The 17,459-nt window shown below is 42.9% G+C and overlaps 1 protein-coding gene across 2 annotated transcripts in view; it reads right to left on the reverse strand.

Annotated features, from left to right (window-relative positions):
* Positions 1–17,459, reverse strand: part of LOC147114111 (PDZ and LIM domain protein 4-like) — a 160,776-nt gene that overhangs the window by 114,819 nt on the left and 28,498 nt on the right. For both annotated transcript variants that reach the window (XM_085995732.1, XM_085995731.1), the window contains exon 2: positions 4,473–4,624. In XM_085995732.1, the coding sequence (XP_085851858.1) occupies positions 4,473–4,624 (152 nt within the window). The remainder of the gene's footprint in view (positions 1–4,472; positions 4,625–17,459) is intronic.

Consider the following 17,459-nt stretch of genomic DNA (forward strand, 5'->3'; position numbering starts at 1 on the left):
ATTGAATGGCAGAGCAGGCTCGAGGGGCCGAATGGCCTACTCCTGCTCCTATCTTCTATGTTTCTATGTTTCTATGCTAGTTGCATGCATGAGCAAGATGCATGCACATTTACTAATTTTACATGCTCCAAAAATTCTAGTAACTGAATATGCAAACCACAATCATTTTTCACTTTAAATTTTATTACATAGGAAACAAGCCATTCGGCCCAACCAGTCCATGCTGACATTTATGCTCCACTCGAGCCTCCTCCAGTCTTTCCTCATCTAAATCTATCAGCATAATCCTCTCTTCCCTATTCCCTCATATGCTTATCTAACCGCCCCTTAAATGCATCTATATTATTTGCTTCAACCACTGAGGTAGCGAGTTCCACACTCTCACCACTCTTTGGGTAAAGAAATTACTGTAGTTTAATCAAATGCACTCCAACTTTACCAGTTGATTCTCGAGAAATGGGTCTTGCCGTTTGGAACTGCTATTTTAAAAGCGATACTGAGAATTCTAATTAAACAATATTATTTCATCCGCTTGGATGTTAAAAAAATTGCTTAAACAGTGATTGCCAATAAAGCCACTGGAGAAGTTGGTTTGGACGAGTTACTAAACTCAGTGCAAAGGAAATCAATTAATTAGAACCATGAATCCAGAGTGATTCTGGCATTGTGAAGTTTCAATTGCCACATTTAACTCCTGCTTGGGACAGACTTCAGTTGTTCAGAGGCTTTTTCAGCAAAAAGAGGTCATTCACTTAAAATATTACTTACAAAAAAAAAGAGTTGTAAGGCATGAGGCCTTTCCTCTCAAAATGCTACGAGTCACAAAAGCAATGATGGTGCCACAATGTGTCAAGCTTGTTGTGTTCCTGCTCAGTCTTTTCCTTAGCTAGATCACCAGCAAGTGGTGGTCATGCTAGGGTGGCCAACCCTCCTGGATCCTGCTTCTAGCAACCCAGAAGAGCAGAACCAGAGGGTGGTTGGAAGCTGGAACTCACTGCCTGAAAGGGTGGTAGAGGCAGGAACCCTCAACATTCAAGAAGCATTTGGATGAGCACTTGAAATGCCATTGCATACAAGGCTATGGACCAAATGCTGGAAAATGGGATTAGACTGGACAGGGAGGGAAGGGCGGCGCAGACACGATGGGCCGAAGGGCCTCTTTCTGTGCTGTAAAACTCTATGACTCTATGAACTTTTCTCCTGTGCACCTCAAACAGACGCAAGAGGGGAGAAAATCTGAGAAATATCATCATCACAAAGACAATACAATCCAGCCAATAGCTGGGAGGGTGGGGAAGACCCTACAGTGTGGGGATGGGGAGCATGAATTTAAAAATGAAAAATTAACATTTGGCCCTGCACATTCCAACTCTCCCTTCAATTTAAACTAAATTACATTACATTACAGGAGCCCCGTAAAGGGGATTGCACCAGATCGGCCACGTTAGGGCAATTGACCGACAGGAATGGAGAGGGGCAAAGCCAGGATAATGGACAAAAGCAAAGGGCACTGCAGCGAGGTGTGAAGGATAAAAATAGGGAGGGAGAGACACAGAGGTTTTCTCTTGGTAGAAAAAAGTTCAGCAGTAACCCAAAAGCAACTCAGGAAATTGATTACCCAGACTTGCTTTGACTTATATGTTGCAATTCATCTCACTGAAATTTTTGTATTCTTGAAACAAAAAGGCTAAAATATTTTATTCAGCCTTCGGTGATAGAGACACTCATGCAATGACATTTGCAACAGTGGGCAAATATCATGTGATTAATGACCACATGATCAAACCTCCATGAATACACCCAGAGTTGGCAACCCTAGGTCACTATTTTTGTTTCTCATTACCACCCACATAACTGCCACCACTGAGCTTAATTAAAAAAAAGAGATGGTTTGCTGTACCATTCAGCTTTTGCCAATTGAAAGAAAGGGGGAAGGAAAAAAAAAACTTTATAGCACCTTTCATGCCCTCAGGATCTCTCAAAGCACTTCACAGCCAATAAATTGCTATTTGAAGTGCAGTCACCATTATGTAGGCCAGTGGCAGCTAAATTGTGCACAGCAAGGTCCTACAAACAGCAAATAGAATAAATGATTAGTTAATCTGATTTGTGGGTTGAGGGATAAATGTTGGCCAGGACACCTCCCCATTTTTCCATGGGATTTTTTTTTTTTTTTACATCTACCTGGACCAGGAAGGGGGTGGGGTGGGGGTGTTGCTCAGTTTAAAAGGCATCAGAAAGGCTGCAATGCGAGCTAATGTTTCAACCTAAATTATGCTCCAAAGTCCTGTGGTGGAGCTTGAATCTATAACTTTCTGACTCCGAGCTGTACATGATACAATGACAATAAAGTTGATTTATTATTATTAGTGCACAAGTGCAGTACAACGAAATGTAGGCTTGCAGCTCCCGAGAGAGTGTACATTTAGATGAAGACATTTAAACATTCAACATTCATTTGGCTTGTAATACATAAACATAATAAAGTGCATTGGCAGATGTGCAGGCTTTAGAGTTTATTTGTGGAGTTCAGTAGGATGACAGCCCTGGGAAAGAAGCTGTTCCTAAATCTGGTCGTACAGGTGCGAATGCATCTGTAGCGTCTCCCAGATGGCAGGAGGGCGAACAGACGGTGGCTGGGGTGGGTAGGGTTTTTGATGGTCCGTGACCTCCGTAAACAGCGTTTCTGGTATGTGCTCTATGGTCGGTAGCCGGGTGCCGGTAATGCGTTGGGCAGTTTTGACTACCCGCTGCAGGGCTTTCCGGTCATAGTAGCTACAGCTGCCATACCATACTGAGCCACAATGGCAATTATACACTTCTCCGTTAACAAAAAAAAATGTACCAACCCACCAAATCACTCCCAAAAGTATGCAAGTGAGCTCACATCAATCTTCAAATGCCAATAATGCTGTGTAATAATAGTGTTGTGCTATTCAACATTCCTTGTCGTCACCGGCCCTAAAATGACTATTTCAACAACAGAATTGTAAAACAAAATGAAAACAGATGGATCACTGCAAGGCTAAATAAATGGAGCAAAAAAAGCCATTCAAATGCAAGTGCAGAATGTTATGAGGCCTGGTATCCCAGTGCTACAGAACTAGTAGTTGGCAGACATCAGCTTTTCATAACACTTGTCTTTATGATAAGGTTCTCTTATATCATCTCTTTGTATTCACTTTATCTAGTACAGCTACAAGCCACAAGAGGCTTGAAAAACATACTAGTCCCAAACCAGCCACCAATTTAGATTAACCATGATATGATACGATATGAGGCCATCACTGTGCTCTCAAAAGTCTGAAGTAATTAGTTTTAAAGCAGATCAAAACCAATTTGGCTATGTGTTTACTGCACACAGCTCAATAAAGCCATCATCCCAATATAAAGTTACAAATTTATTATCGACGCACTTTGCAAAATATGGGACCACTGAACAGCAATGGTGGCAATAAAAAGTTTACACCATGTGTACACTTTTCTTCATTTCCTTCAATGGGATTAAATGTTCCCAATAACAAGCCATTGCTTTTGATGACCAAGAAGCTGCAATTGTTTGAGTGATAAATCAAACTGCATTTCCCAATGAACAAACTCCTGCTATTTATTTTAACAACACTGTTGTACAGTGAAGAGAGAGAAAAAAAAAGTCAAGAATGGGGGTGTTGGGACCAGGGAGGGGCAAAGGGGAGAAAGTGCAAGAGATCTTGTTGAACCTTGGAGGTAGGCAAGAACAGAAAGGGAGGTATACCCATTACAGGAGATGGAGAGTGAGAATCTACTGAGGGAGAAAGGATATTCCTTCTGTTCAAAAGCCATTAAAGAAGCCAATTGTCACAAATATGCTTAAACAGGAGCAAGTCTTTATTTAAAAGTTTTTGACATGCAATCAAAAATGGATTACAAACACTCCAATAGGCTAATGTAGAGGTAAGAGACTTGCAGTGAGTGTGTGCGCATACATCTGTGTTCTCTTTTCACTCCCTATATGCCATCGCCAAATGCTCCAAGTACCCCATTCTCCTCAAAATAACAACAGAAAATGCTGGAAAAACTCAGCAGGTCAGGCAACATCCGTGGAGAGAAATTTGAGTTGACGTTTCGGGTTTGACCCTTCTTCAAAACCCATTCTCCTCTCCTGATTGCAAAGCATCAATTTAGCCAAGCTTCGTAGTATTCTCTCCAGTGCCAAGAGGCTCTTACTGAAGTATTGTAATCTGACAGTACACAACATTGCAGGTGGGGAAGAAACAGTACTTTGCGTATATATCTACAGGAAAGTAGTGGAGGGAGGGTTAAAACTAGTGCAGTTGGAGAATTCACCATCAAAGGCTGCAAAAATGGATTGCCTTTTCAATTTATGACTGATATTTCTCTCTCCCTCCCCCCACCCCCCCCCCCCCCGAGAACATTATTTAAGGTCGATTTGTATTTATAAAGAATCTCAGTTTTGGACTACACTTACTGACCTGTTAATAGAAAGTGTGAGCTGGTCTGTACAGGCTTTTATCTTGTTTTGAGCATCCAGATGGTTCATATTCTCTGTACTGTCTTCATTGATAGCCACAATGATGTCACCAGGGCAAAGATTAGCAGAGGATGCCTTACTTCCAGGGGTAACCTTTAACAAAAAAATGCCCAAGGTTAGAAGTTGCGATCTCATTAAATCCAACACAAATCATACATTAATCTAGAGTTCAATGTTGTTTTTGGGAGTGAGTGGGGGGCTGTGCATGAGCTTTTTAAATTACCACATACTACATACAAACCAGCAGGAGGAACTCTTGTTCCACTGCATTGACTGACCAGCTGCAGACTAATGAATTTGAAAATACATTTTCAAAGACAAAAATCAAGTCATAAGAACACAGAGCAGTGGGAGGTTGTAAAGCAAAGTACCTTCAGCTTGGGGTTAAGGGGATACAAAAATCCAAACTGAGCGTTAGTGAACTTCTCCACAATGTGATAATTAAAAAAATCATCTGATCTAGACAGCAATCTAAATGCATCATTGAAGATTTGGGATTAATCAATTTTAAATGTAATAATGAAACAATGATTAACAAGGAAAATCCCATATAACTAGTTTGATTACAAGGCAGTTTCTTTTTTTTTGGGGGGTGGGTGGGGGGGCGGGCTGGGGAAAGAGCAGTCTACAGTAAAGCTCTAAAATTATGTCTCTTCATCACTGATACCAGGCCTCACACGGAGATCAATCCAACTGCCTTGTGGGAGTCTCCGACACTACTGAAGGAGATTAAACAGAAGCAGCGCATTCCATTAAAAAACCCTTGCATTTAATACACTTAATATTTAAAGATGAAGGATTGATGATTTTCTAAGATTCCATTTTTGTGTTTCCCCATGATCAACTCAACTTTCCTGCACTATCCGCATATCCCTAGATTCCCTGAATATCCAAAAATCAACCATTTTAACCTCTTCTCCATGCGCCATTTTGCTTTCCCAAGGCACGTTACTGAAACCCTTCCTAGATTTCATTGCAAGGGTAGACACCCAAAAGTTTGGGGAGTTGTTACTCACCCATGAGAGCGATCTGAAATAAGCCACAATAGAAATGTTTAAAAAAAAAAAAAAATTATTTTCTTCAACTTACATTATTTGCAAGTTAAAAATTGGTGCTCTGAATTCATTTTTTTTTTTTTTAAATTTAGAAATAAAAAGCTGACATCAGTAAAAGCGGTCAAATTGTTGCAAAAATCTAATTGCTTTACTAAGTATGGTGTCTAATTCTGGCCACTGCACTTTAGGAAGGATGTGAAGGCCTTAGAGAGGGTGCAGAAAAGATTTACAGGGATGAGGGACTTCAGTTACGGGAATAGACTGGAGAAGCTGGGGTTGTTCTCCTTACAGCAGAGGAGATTGAGAGGAGATTTGATAGGGGTGTTCAAAATCATGAGGTGTCTAGACAGTAGAGAGAGAGAAACTTTTCCCATTGGCAAAAGGGTCGAGAACCAGAGGACACAGATTTAAAGGTGATTGGCACAAAGACGACATGAGGAAAAACTTTATTACGCAGCGAGTAGTTATGATCTGGAATGCACTGCCTGAAATGGTGGTGGAGGCAGATTCAACTGTGGCTTTCAAAAGGGAATTGGATAAGTATCTGAAGGAAAAAAAATTGCAGGGCTGGAGGAGGGGGGGGGGGGGTGGAAATAGGGAAGGGCAGGGATGTGGGACTAGCTGAAGGGCTCTTGCAGAGAGCCAACTCGGACTAGACGGGCTGAATGGCCGCATACTGTGCTGTAACCATTCTATGATTCTATAATATACTTTAGGGATGTAGGGTTTTGCAAAATTCCCCTGAAAACAAGAGAAACATTGGTCCACATCGTGGATGAAGATTTGTGTGTTTTGAATTGCCTCTGGGTCAGATCAATGTTTTAAAGCATGCTCTGAACCACAAAAGACTGCTGAGCTGGGCTACAACGGAATTGAGGAAATTCGTGGAAGTATTCACACACATTAAGAACATCTTGATTAAAACGTGTGCTTTTGAGCCCGGTCAAACAGAGGTTTACAGCTTGTAATGTGTTTGTGAGAAAGACCTGTCAACCAAACCAGGGAGGTCAGGAGTTGCCCACTTGACCCGAGGCCACAGAGACAGGTTATTATGGCTGGCTATGTTCAGCAACCAATCACAGTCCTTTTTTTGTGTACTGGCCAGACAGAACGGCAGGAGAATGAATGAAAGCTGTCAATCAAACCAGGGAGGTCAGGAGTTGCCCACTTGACCCAAGGCCGATTATGGCTGGCTATGTTTAAACAAGCAATTCAGCAACCACAGTCCTTTTGTTTGTGTACTGGAACTTTAGGCAGGAATTTTTCCAGACAGAACGGCAGCAGCACACAGGTATAAAGATAGCTACTGAGAAGCTATCTGCCCTCTTTTTACTTCGCTGGATCACAGGTGAGCGGGGTGTTCTGACTCCTCAACAAGACAACCTAGGAAGGAGTTTGGGGTGGTGATTTAAGGGAATTACTAAGATTGTTTAAATAACATTGTAGTCATTGTATCCCTCGTTTTTACCGTCTCTACCCCCTTGTTATATACTTTTACTGCATTTACTGTGTTCATGTGGTATAGTTTATATTTGATTATGGTTCTTTAGTTTAATAAATTTTGACTTTGCTCATATCCAAACCAATTGTCTGCTTTAACATCATTAATTGTAAGTCCTCCAATCAGAACTGAAAGGTGGGGTAGCGATTCGGAACCGCTGTTAAAATTGGTTTACAGTGCAGCAGGCAAAAGGCTGCTGGCCAGGTATGTTACCATAAACCAAAGAATAGATGCCCCCCTACAGGGATGTAAACCTGCGTTCCTTAACTGGTCTACTCGTGAACGGTCCTCTGAAATAGCCTAGCAAGCCACTCAGGTATGTGATAAATGTCAGCTTTGCCAGTGCCACCCACATCCTGAGAACCAATATAATCGGGCCCTGCTGAGACCACACTTGGACTATTGTGCACAGTTTTGGTCTCCTTACCAAAGGAAGGATATACTTGCCATAAAGGGAGTGCAACAAAAGGTTCACCAGACTGATTCCTGGGATTTGGGGGGGGGGGGGGGGGGGGGGGGGGTGTAATTGTCCTGTGAGGAGAGATTGGAGTAGACTAGGCCTATATTCTCTGGAGTTTAGAAGAATGAAAGGTGATCTCATTGAAACATACAAAATTCTTAGAGCTCGACAGGGTAGATGCAGGGAGGATGTTTCCCCTGGCTGGAGAGTCTAGAACCAGGGGTTACAGCCTCAGAATAAGGGGTCGGCCATTTAAGACTGAAAATGAGGAGACATTTCCTCACTCAGGAGGGTGGTGAATCTTTGGAATTCTCTACCCCAGCAGGCTGTGGAGGCTCAGTCGTTGAGTATATTCAAGACAGAGATCGTTGATTTTTGGATGTTAAGGGAATCAAGGGATGTGGAAAGTGGAGTTGAGGTAGGAGATCAGCCATGATCTTATTGAATGGCAGAGCAGGCTTGAGGGGCCGAATGGCCTATTCCTATTTCTTATGTTCAAAAAAAAAAAAATCAATGTACAGATTACAAAAAAAATTTCATACCCAGAATTTGAAGAAGCCCAAACTGTGCAAGGCAATTTTTAATTATGACAACATGGGGAAACACAAATCAAGATTTTCCTCTTTATAAACAATTTACAATATAGTGGCTTTAATAAAGCAAAAGCTCAAGGTGCTTCACACAGTTATGGATCAGACCCAAGCAGGAGGAAAATTAGGCAAGATTGCTTAAGTGTTAAAGGAATTGTGTTTTAAGGAGGCTTTTCAAGATGGCAAAGTCAAAAGATTTAGGTAGAGAATTCCAGAGCACGTGGGCAACATGGTACATTCAGGGGGTGGGGGAAATTGCACCGTAAACCAGGGTTGGTAGAGCAGTTGGGGCGAGTACAGATATAGGGCTGGGAGGAGACTGCAGAGGCAATTTGGAGCGAGACCACAGAGCCGATTTGTAGATGACAATGAGGATTTTGAAGGACAGGGAACCGATGGAACAAGGACAGGGCTGATAGGCAAGCCGGTGATATTTCAATCGCCAGTTATTAATACAACAAACAACTCTCACCCTTCATAACCAGAGTTTTAAAAAGATACTGTTCGTCTTGAAAAATCATTTTCCCCCCCTCAAACTATTCTCTAAATATGTCAGAGTAAATATAATAAAAACTGCCAGTCTGCCCCTAGACAATTGGAACTCGTGACTACGTTAAATCACCAGTCATCAGAATTGCTGTGGGCAGTTTTGCGAAACAACATCCCAATTCCAAAAATGCTTAAACTCAATCTCCCAACAGCCAAATTAAAACATTAAGGCCCTATATTAATTGGAAGGTGGCTTCAGAGCAGGGGGTGGAATTACGAGGGCGAAACCCAGAAGTCAAATCAGCGCGTCAGATTCTCAGATTTCAGCTTGATTGAGGCAAAATTTTAACTTCCGCGGCATGTTGTGCACCTGCGTGATGCAATCTCAACTCTGTTTAAAGAGACAATGGAATTTGGAGGAGCCAGGTGGTGTTTACGATTGAGGCAGAGAGCAATGACAGCACCCAGATTTAATGATGCAGCCCTGGAATTGCTGCTGGGTGCAGTCAGGAGCAAGGAGAGACATACTTATCCCCAGCAATTGGAGGAAGAAACCTGCAGCTCTCACCAAGGCAGCATGGTTAGAGGTAGCGGAGAAGGTGAGCAGCAGGACAGTTTTGCCCCAGTCTTGGATACAGTGCAGTAAGCGATTTAATAACCTAACCAGATCAGGAAAAGAGAGTACATTTGCTGATTTACCTACATCCTGTTGATTAAGCACCTACCCCACTCACTTCACTCTGTCCTGCCAAGCATCATCACTCCTCACAACCCCTCAAATTTCAGCAGTGCCCAGCCTTCACTTTCTAGGCACTTTTTTTCCCCCATTTATCCATTCATCGTTACATGAGGATTGGGGTGAGTGGCAATGTGATGCATCTGTCTCAGTCACCGAAGGCACTGGATCCATTAGGTGAATACCTGACCTTCAGTCACTCACAGCTCTGTTTTTTGGCCGCTTGTAGAAGGGAGTGCTGGGGGGGGGGGGGGGGGGGGGGGTGGGCGGTGAAAATAGTCCAGTTTACAGCAGTGGAGGAGATAAGTGGCACATCTGCATCCCTCAATCGGAAATGGATGGAGAGCCTGGGAACTCGCAGATAGCTGGTGACAGAATTACAAATATCTAACACAGATGCTGACTTTATTTCATCAATAACTGACTTAAGACGGAGTATGGCGATTGTGACTTTGCCATGACTAATTCATATCCCTTTCATTTGTCTTCCAGGGCCTTCACATGTACAGCAAGTGTCACTGGACATGCATGACGACAATTTCACAGAAGAACCTCATTCTTAAAGGGTGCAGTCACAGGACGTACAGCCTTGCACCAGCAGAAATACTTGCACTTCGGTGGGTCCAGTTAGACAGGTTTCCACCTGGTGATTCACAACTCGCAATTGTGCACAAGCAGACAATGGTAGCAGGGACAGCTGTAGTTAGTTGGCGTCGGGGCGGGCAAAGCAATCTTCTGCAAGCTCTGCTCAGCTAGACACAGCTGCTGAACCCCAGGGACTATTGTTAAGGAGAATGCTAGAGGTGCATCAGCAACTTAGCCAGGTACTGATAAAATGCCTCGCACACTCCACAATAGTGGAGAGGAGAAAAGTCCAACACTGGACTGGCGATGGGTGCCTGATCTTCAGATGCCTTCTCCTCCACGTCAATGTTCTCATCTGAAGACTAATGAGCACCTTCATCCTCCTCCTCCTGCAATCCTCTCTGCGGAGATGTTGTGCAGGACGCAGCACGCACACCACTGCAAGTACAGAAGGGCGCCTCCAGACCTATCTCTGCATCTGAAGCGCATCTTCAACGTTTCAATGGTTTGCTCAGTGACACACCTGGTGGTCATGTGGCTCTTGTAGCACTCCTGCACCCCACTGGTGGGGTTCGTCACAGGTGTCATGAGCCAAGTTTCAAGGGAATATTTGTCTCTTACGAACCAGTCCTCAAGTCTGTTTCCTGGAATGAAAAGGTCTGAAATGTTGGACTGCCGCAGTATGGAAGCATCACAACAGCTCCCAGGGAATTTGGCGCACACCTGCATGAACCTCTTGGGGTTGCACACCAGCTGCCTGTTGATGGAATGCCCCTGCAGTTGATAAAAACTGCTGTGGTGGTGCTCCGATTACCACATGTGCAATCGAAGGCATCCTGTACTTGTGGGAAGTCAACCAGAGAGAAATGAGAGTGCCTACACATTCTGGCTATCATCATCACAGGAGAAGTTTATATAACTCCCAGCCCTAGCAAACAATCCAACCGTCACCTGCCTTATGAATTTATGTTTTGAGGACTGAGACCATATGTGCCTCCAGTAGCGTCCTGGAAGGGACCAGAGGCAAAATAATTAAGGACGGTGGGGACAGCTACTGGTAATGCATGGCCACCAGATCTAGTAGGTAGCAGGACTTTAGGAGGCTGCAGATGTCTGCGACCACCTGACGTGACAATTTCAGCATTGTGTAAGCATTGCTCTTCGGAGAGGTCAAGGAGCCTAAGCCTGTCCATTGCATGGGTAGTGCTTCCTGCTACCTCAGCCCCTCTCCTGTGCATCTGCTGATCCCACCACAGCAAGTCATCACTGCAGTGGATGGTGATGGTCTGCCTCTTCTGATGTACTGTCAAAAACATCCAAGGCACCTCCCATCCTGCTGGTGTCTGTTTGAAAGCCTCCAAACGTTCTCCAATAGCTCCAAGAACTCTCTGCTAAACATTTGCCAGAGAGAACTGACAAACAGCTGTTAGAACGGAGCATTTATTTTTGGGCTATCTGAAGTTGACAGACCCCCATGAGGTGCACCTGCAGCTCACCTTTTTACTGATCAGTTTCCAGAGTCCCAGGAAACCATGCTGGAGATATGTTAAATTTAAAAGGTCAGTGAAATTCAATTTAAAAAGACTTAATTAGCATCTCAAAGGATGTTAATTGCTGCGATAACTGTCCGCCCACACTAGTTAAGGTCCCAACTGCGGTGAGTAGATTACTCACAGGCATCCATACAGCCTCCGTTTAAACCCAGAAGTGGGCACATTGGAGCTGGGTTGCAGTCATGATCCAAAAAAAAACACCCATTCTTGGGGGTTAAAATTCACACTCTTCCCACCCCCAAATCTCCATACACTACAGATCACTTTTATACAAACAATGAAACAAATCACAAAATGATTCAAAGTTTAAAAACTTCAGAAACAAACAAATTAAGCCAAGTGATGAGACATTAACCCAGATATGCTGCTGGGGCTAAAAGAAAATGCTCCAGAAATCTAAAACATCAGAAAATGCTACAAATATACAGGTCTGTCAGCACCTGCCATCTATGAAGGGTCACACATGACATGTGATCATCTTTCAGATGCTGACTGATCTATGCATTTACCATTAGTATTTCCAACACCAGAGTAGCTGATTTACCCTGTATAAAGCACAGATTGGGAGCAGGTAGTTTCTCAAATGAAACCATCTCCTTTCTTGATAATTTCTAGCTAAAGAAATGCTCCCTTACTGCTTAAATGAAGAATTAAACCAAACAAAAAGTAAAAGGATCAAAGTTAAAAAGGTGATTGAATGCAGAATCAGGTTCATATTGTATTTGAGCACGCATTCAATAGTTATGCATTTGCTCACTGCAATCCTCAGACATTAAAACACTAGATACGAGTTAATATTTGCAGGTCGCTACTCTGCTGAATTAACACCAGAAAGCTCTACTGAGTAGTATGTTGAATTAAACATTCCACCTGCAAATCCAGCAGCAACAGCAACAAAAAAACAACTTGCATTTATATAGCACCTTTAACATAGTAAAAACATCCTAAGGCACGTCATAGGAACACAAACAAAATTTGACACCGAGCCAGATATTAGGGGGGGGAAAAATTGGGTGAGTAGCGCCACCTGTTAGCGCCTAAAGAGGCAGTCAGTGGCTGTAGCGCCACTGGCTGCGCCTCCCGCGATATTCAGCAGGGGCGCTAATGGTGTCATTAGCCATTTGCGCTGCGCCACCACCGATTACGTCATTGGTGTGCGCAGTGCCCCATTCGTGATATTTGGTAGTGAACGCCGCAGTTGCGCCGTTCGCTACCCGCGCCTGGTTCACGGGGCCTTACTGTGCCGGCAGCAGCGCAAGCTAAGGTGGAGGTGCGGCCGCCTGCCAGCACCTCCGTCCCCGGCCTCCTGCCGCCCCCCCGACTGTTTCCAGAGAGCCCAGCACTTCTTGGTGCCGGGCTCGTTTGCCGGCACTCGCGAGCGGGGACCGTGCTGTTGCAGGCCCCTCCCCCTTAACAATGGGAGGAAGGCCTGCAGCGCCACATGCTGCGGCACGGCACGCTGCGATATTCAGTTTCAGTGCCCTAAGAGGGACGCGGGGCAATGGAACTGAATATCTGATGATCACTAAAGCCTCGAACGCTGCGCTAAATCCTGCGCTCAGGTGACTTTTGCGCCACTTTGGCACCCCAACCCAATTTCTAGGCCAAGGACAGGTGACCAAAAACCTTGATCAAAACGAGTTACGTTTTAAGAAGAGGTAGAGAATTTCAAAGTTTAGGGCCTAGATTAACTGAAGGTACAGCCGCCAGTGGTGGAGCAGTGAAAATTGGGGATGTGCAAGAGGCCAGAATTGGATGAGCACAAAGATCTAGGAGGGTTGGAGAAGGTTACAGAGATAGGATGGGGTGTAGCCATGAAAGAATTAACACAAGGATGAGAATTTTTAAATTGAGGTGTTGTCAGACCAGGAGCTAATGTAAGTCAGCGAGTACGGGGTGATGGGCAATGTTCCCTTGAAGCTGCGTGAATGCACAGTATCCGAGGTCCCTCGCAGGCCGCTCACCGGCTTTTGCATTGTAAAAACTGTGCATGCGCAGAATTTGAATGGGCGATGCAGCGATTTAAAAGGGGTCCATGCACAAAAAATAGGGGGGGGGGGGGGTGGGGGGGAAGAAATATTGGTGAATGGGATTTGGAGAGAGTTAGGATACGCACGGCAGAGTTTTGGATGAGCTCAAGTTTCCGGAGGGTGGAAGGTGGAATAGGGTTTTGTCCAAAAACTGGTCATAAATGACAAGCTTTAATGAGCTAGAACTTCACACACACGACAAATGTCCACACTCAAACAGTGAAACATGGCAGCAGCTGAAGACCCCAACCACTGAAGTCAATCAACTATGAACTTTTTTTGTTCTGCCTGGAAATGTAGGTCATGGTTGTAACAATCTCAGATCAAATATCTACGCAAACATTATGTGAGCACCCCTTCCCCGATGTTCATAGTAAAAATTAGCTGGGACTGCTTAAATAAAACTGTTAAAGGTGCTATATAAATGCAAGTCTTTTTTTGTTTATTGTACATAAAGGGAAGCAGCTACAGTAGGAGTTAAAACAGTTTAGAAGGCATTCGGCAGCTAGCCAACACAACTTTCACTGCTGTCCTTTTCTTTAGATGGATAGATAAACATGGGGCGTTGTGTTTTTAATTTTCAGGAGATAGAGAACTTAAAAAAAAAAAACAACCGCTGAAAACTTGAATGTAAAGCAGCTATGCTTGCTTTACTTCAATTAAATGTGTGCAGGACTGAAACTAAACAGCTGATTCCCAGCATATTAAAATCAACCCAAGAAAAAGGAGAGAATGAAAAAGCGCCAATTTTTTGCTAAGATTCTGGAATGTCGAGTTATAAACTGAAGTCATTCTTCCTCAAAATAAGTAATAACAATAATATCCCTGTGGAGTTTCAAGTTGGATATTTGATACACAATTCTTTCCACCCTTCTGCTCTCCATGACAATTAAAAAACAAACAATTATACAAGCTTTGGGATCTGAAATGCTTTGTCACTTTTGCTTGGAGTTATCAATAATATTAAAGTTTTTTTAATTAAAAATATTTCAAGGGCTAAGTATCAAATTTAGCTGAAAATTTCCATTAAGTGACAGCTGAGATACAAATCAAACACCATGACTAAAGAGCTTAGGCCTTTAGTTATTCTGCCAGAGGAAGAAGACATCACTCAATCTTACCCTTGGTACAGTACCAGTATTTGTTCTGTTGCCTACATGTGTAGTTTAGACTTTAGATTTATAACTATGTACATTGGCAGTGTATAGCTTGCATTTATATAGCACCTTTTACATAGCAAAACATCCCAAGGCAGTTCACAGGAGTGTTATCAAACAAAGTTTCACACCTAGCCACATAAGGAAGTACTAGGACAGATGACTAAAAGCTTGGACAAAGGTAGGTTTTAATAGAAGAGGGGAGGAGAGGTTTAGGGAGGGAATCAGAGCTTAGGGCCTAGGCAGCTGAAGGCATGGCCACCAAATGGTGGAACAATTAAAATCAGGGATTCACAAGAGAAGCACAGAGATCTCAGGCTTTTAGGGCTGGAGGGTGCTACAGAGGTAGGGAGGGGCGAGGCCATGGAAGGATTTGAAAACAAGAATTAATTTTAAAATTGAGGTGCTGCTGCACCAGGAGCCAATGCAGGTCCAAAATAACAGAAAATGCTGGAAAAACGCAGGTCAGGCAACATCCGTGGAGAAATTTGAGTTGACGTTTCGGGTTGAACCCTTCAAAACTGGAAAGAAAAGAAACTAGATCGAAGGCAGGGCTGCGATCGGACAAAAGAATAAAAGAAACAAGGTTGAAGAGCCAAACGGAGATCCTGTCGAAGAGAAGAGCAGAACTTCAAGGTAGGCATTCCTAGAAGAGGTGTGGCAGTGTCCGATCGCAGCCCTGCCTTCGATCTAGTTTCTTTTCTTTCCAGTTTTGAAGGGTTCAACCCGAAACGTCAACTCAAATTTCTCTCCACAGATGTTGCCTGACCTGCCGAGTTTTTCCAGCATTTTCTGTTGTTATTTTGGATTTCCAACATCTGCAGTATTTTGCTATCGTGCCAATGTAGGTCAGTGAGCACAGGGTTGACAGGTGAACACAATTGGAACCAAGTTTATGACCTACAATTGGACAAATGTCAAGGTTGTTATCGTCTTTTTTTTTATAAAAAGAAAAAGGGGTAGCATAGAGGGACAAAATATGAAGGCAACTTTAAAAAAAAATGGAAGGAATTTTCAGCATATGGGATAGAGAAAAACTATATGTTGGAGAAACCTATGGTCAATCTACATCCTTATGGACAATACATTTAGAGTCTGCTTAAAAAAAGTCTAAGCTTTCCAGTTTGGTACATTTTCCTGTCCTTCACTATTTCCTATGCTCCCCTCCCTTCCTAAAGTGTCAACTTCTTCCCCAGGTGCCAGGTGTTCCCTTGTACCTGATGTGTATGCTCAGGTAGTTGCTCATTGGTTTCAACAGTCATCTTTGGAATGCCATGCTGTCGACAGAACAAGGATACGAAAGCAAAGAAAACATTTCAAACCTGCATTGTCAGTTACTTTAATCACACTGAAATCCTCATGTGTTAATATCCCAATAGGAAACCCACTTCCTTTAAGTGTCCGTCTTGATTCAGTGGTAGCACTTTTACCTCAAAATCACTGTGTTCAAGCTCCACTCCAGAGACTTGGCTGACACTAAGCAGCAGTACTGAGAGAGCACTGCACTGCCTGAAATGCCATCTTTCAGATGAGATATTAAAGCAAGGCTTCATCTGTCTTCTCCAGTCGATATAAAATGATCCATGACACCACTATTCATTAGAAGAGCTGGGGATATCCTGCTGGTGAAACACCGATTTATTTTTCAGTCTTTCTTGGGTGGTGATGGGAAGGGATATTTTAAGGTAAATGTATGGCTCCCGACCCAAAATCTTGTTCCCTTTTAGTTATTAAGTTTAGTATATAGTGAAAAGTACTTTGAAATGTGAGCCATGGTCAATTAAAAATTCTTCCTATTGAAAGTTTAATAAATTGTTTCTTTCCCAACTCCCACCAAATTGGTACATTTTAATGAACCATTACATCAAAGGGTAACCAGATCAGAGTAATTCAGAAAGTATTTAAACATTCCAAAAATATGAACCAGAAATGCAATGTTGTTACACCGAGAGTTCCTTTTACAGGAAGTGAAGATGAGAGACTACTGTCCATGGGTTTGATTGCAAGAGATTTTTGGAACAGCAACACGATTGAAGCTGTTATGCCAAGAGCAGGATGAATAAACTTTTTCATAAGTCACCTTTGGCACCACTTCAGTGACTGACAGCCTTGTAGTCAAAGTTCCAGCACTGAAGACAGACTGGTGAATCAAAAGGAGCAGCAAAGGTCAGTAGAGTTGCAATTAACATGACTACATGACATAAACCTCACATCTACTCAGAGAAACTAACGAGCCTCAGCATTTGGTAACTTGAGCAAAGAATAGCCTGGAGCACAAAGATCTGGGACGGAAAGTGAACGGGTTGAACAATAGGGTGGATTTTGTGACTTTTAAAAAATGTGTAAACTGGTTGTTTGCTTAGGCCATCTTTTCATTTTTGATGGCTTGTCAGGCTTAACACTATAGTTCACCAACCATTCGCTGACTCACAATTTCCACTTTTGTCTGTTAACATCAAACCAACAGACTAAAAAAGCACACAGAACCTCAGTTGGAGTCAAAGCAATTCTATTACTGTACAAGCTACATTAGTACTTTATTATGCACTATTGCCAATTCTGAATTCAAATTATTAATTTACTTAAAAAAGGGAAGATTTGATTTAAAACAAAATAAACACACTAATGAGAGTTAAACTCTAGATTTTTTTTCTGGAATAGTAGCAGCTACCCCTGGTTCATGCACTACATACACTTTTTCCTCAACCGTGCATTTGAGGGGGAGAAAGTAAGATAATACTCTTTATCCTTCTCTTTTCTACAATTAAGGGT

The sequence above is a fragment of the Somniosus microcephalus genome, chromosome 8 (genome assembly GCF_052327205.1).
Source record: "Somniosus microcephalus isolate GS21.2 chromosome 8, FLI_Smic_1.0, whole genome shotgun sequence".
NCBI lineage: Eukaryota > Metazoa > Chordata > Chondrichthyes > Squaliformes > Somniosidae > Somniosus > Somniosus microcephalus.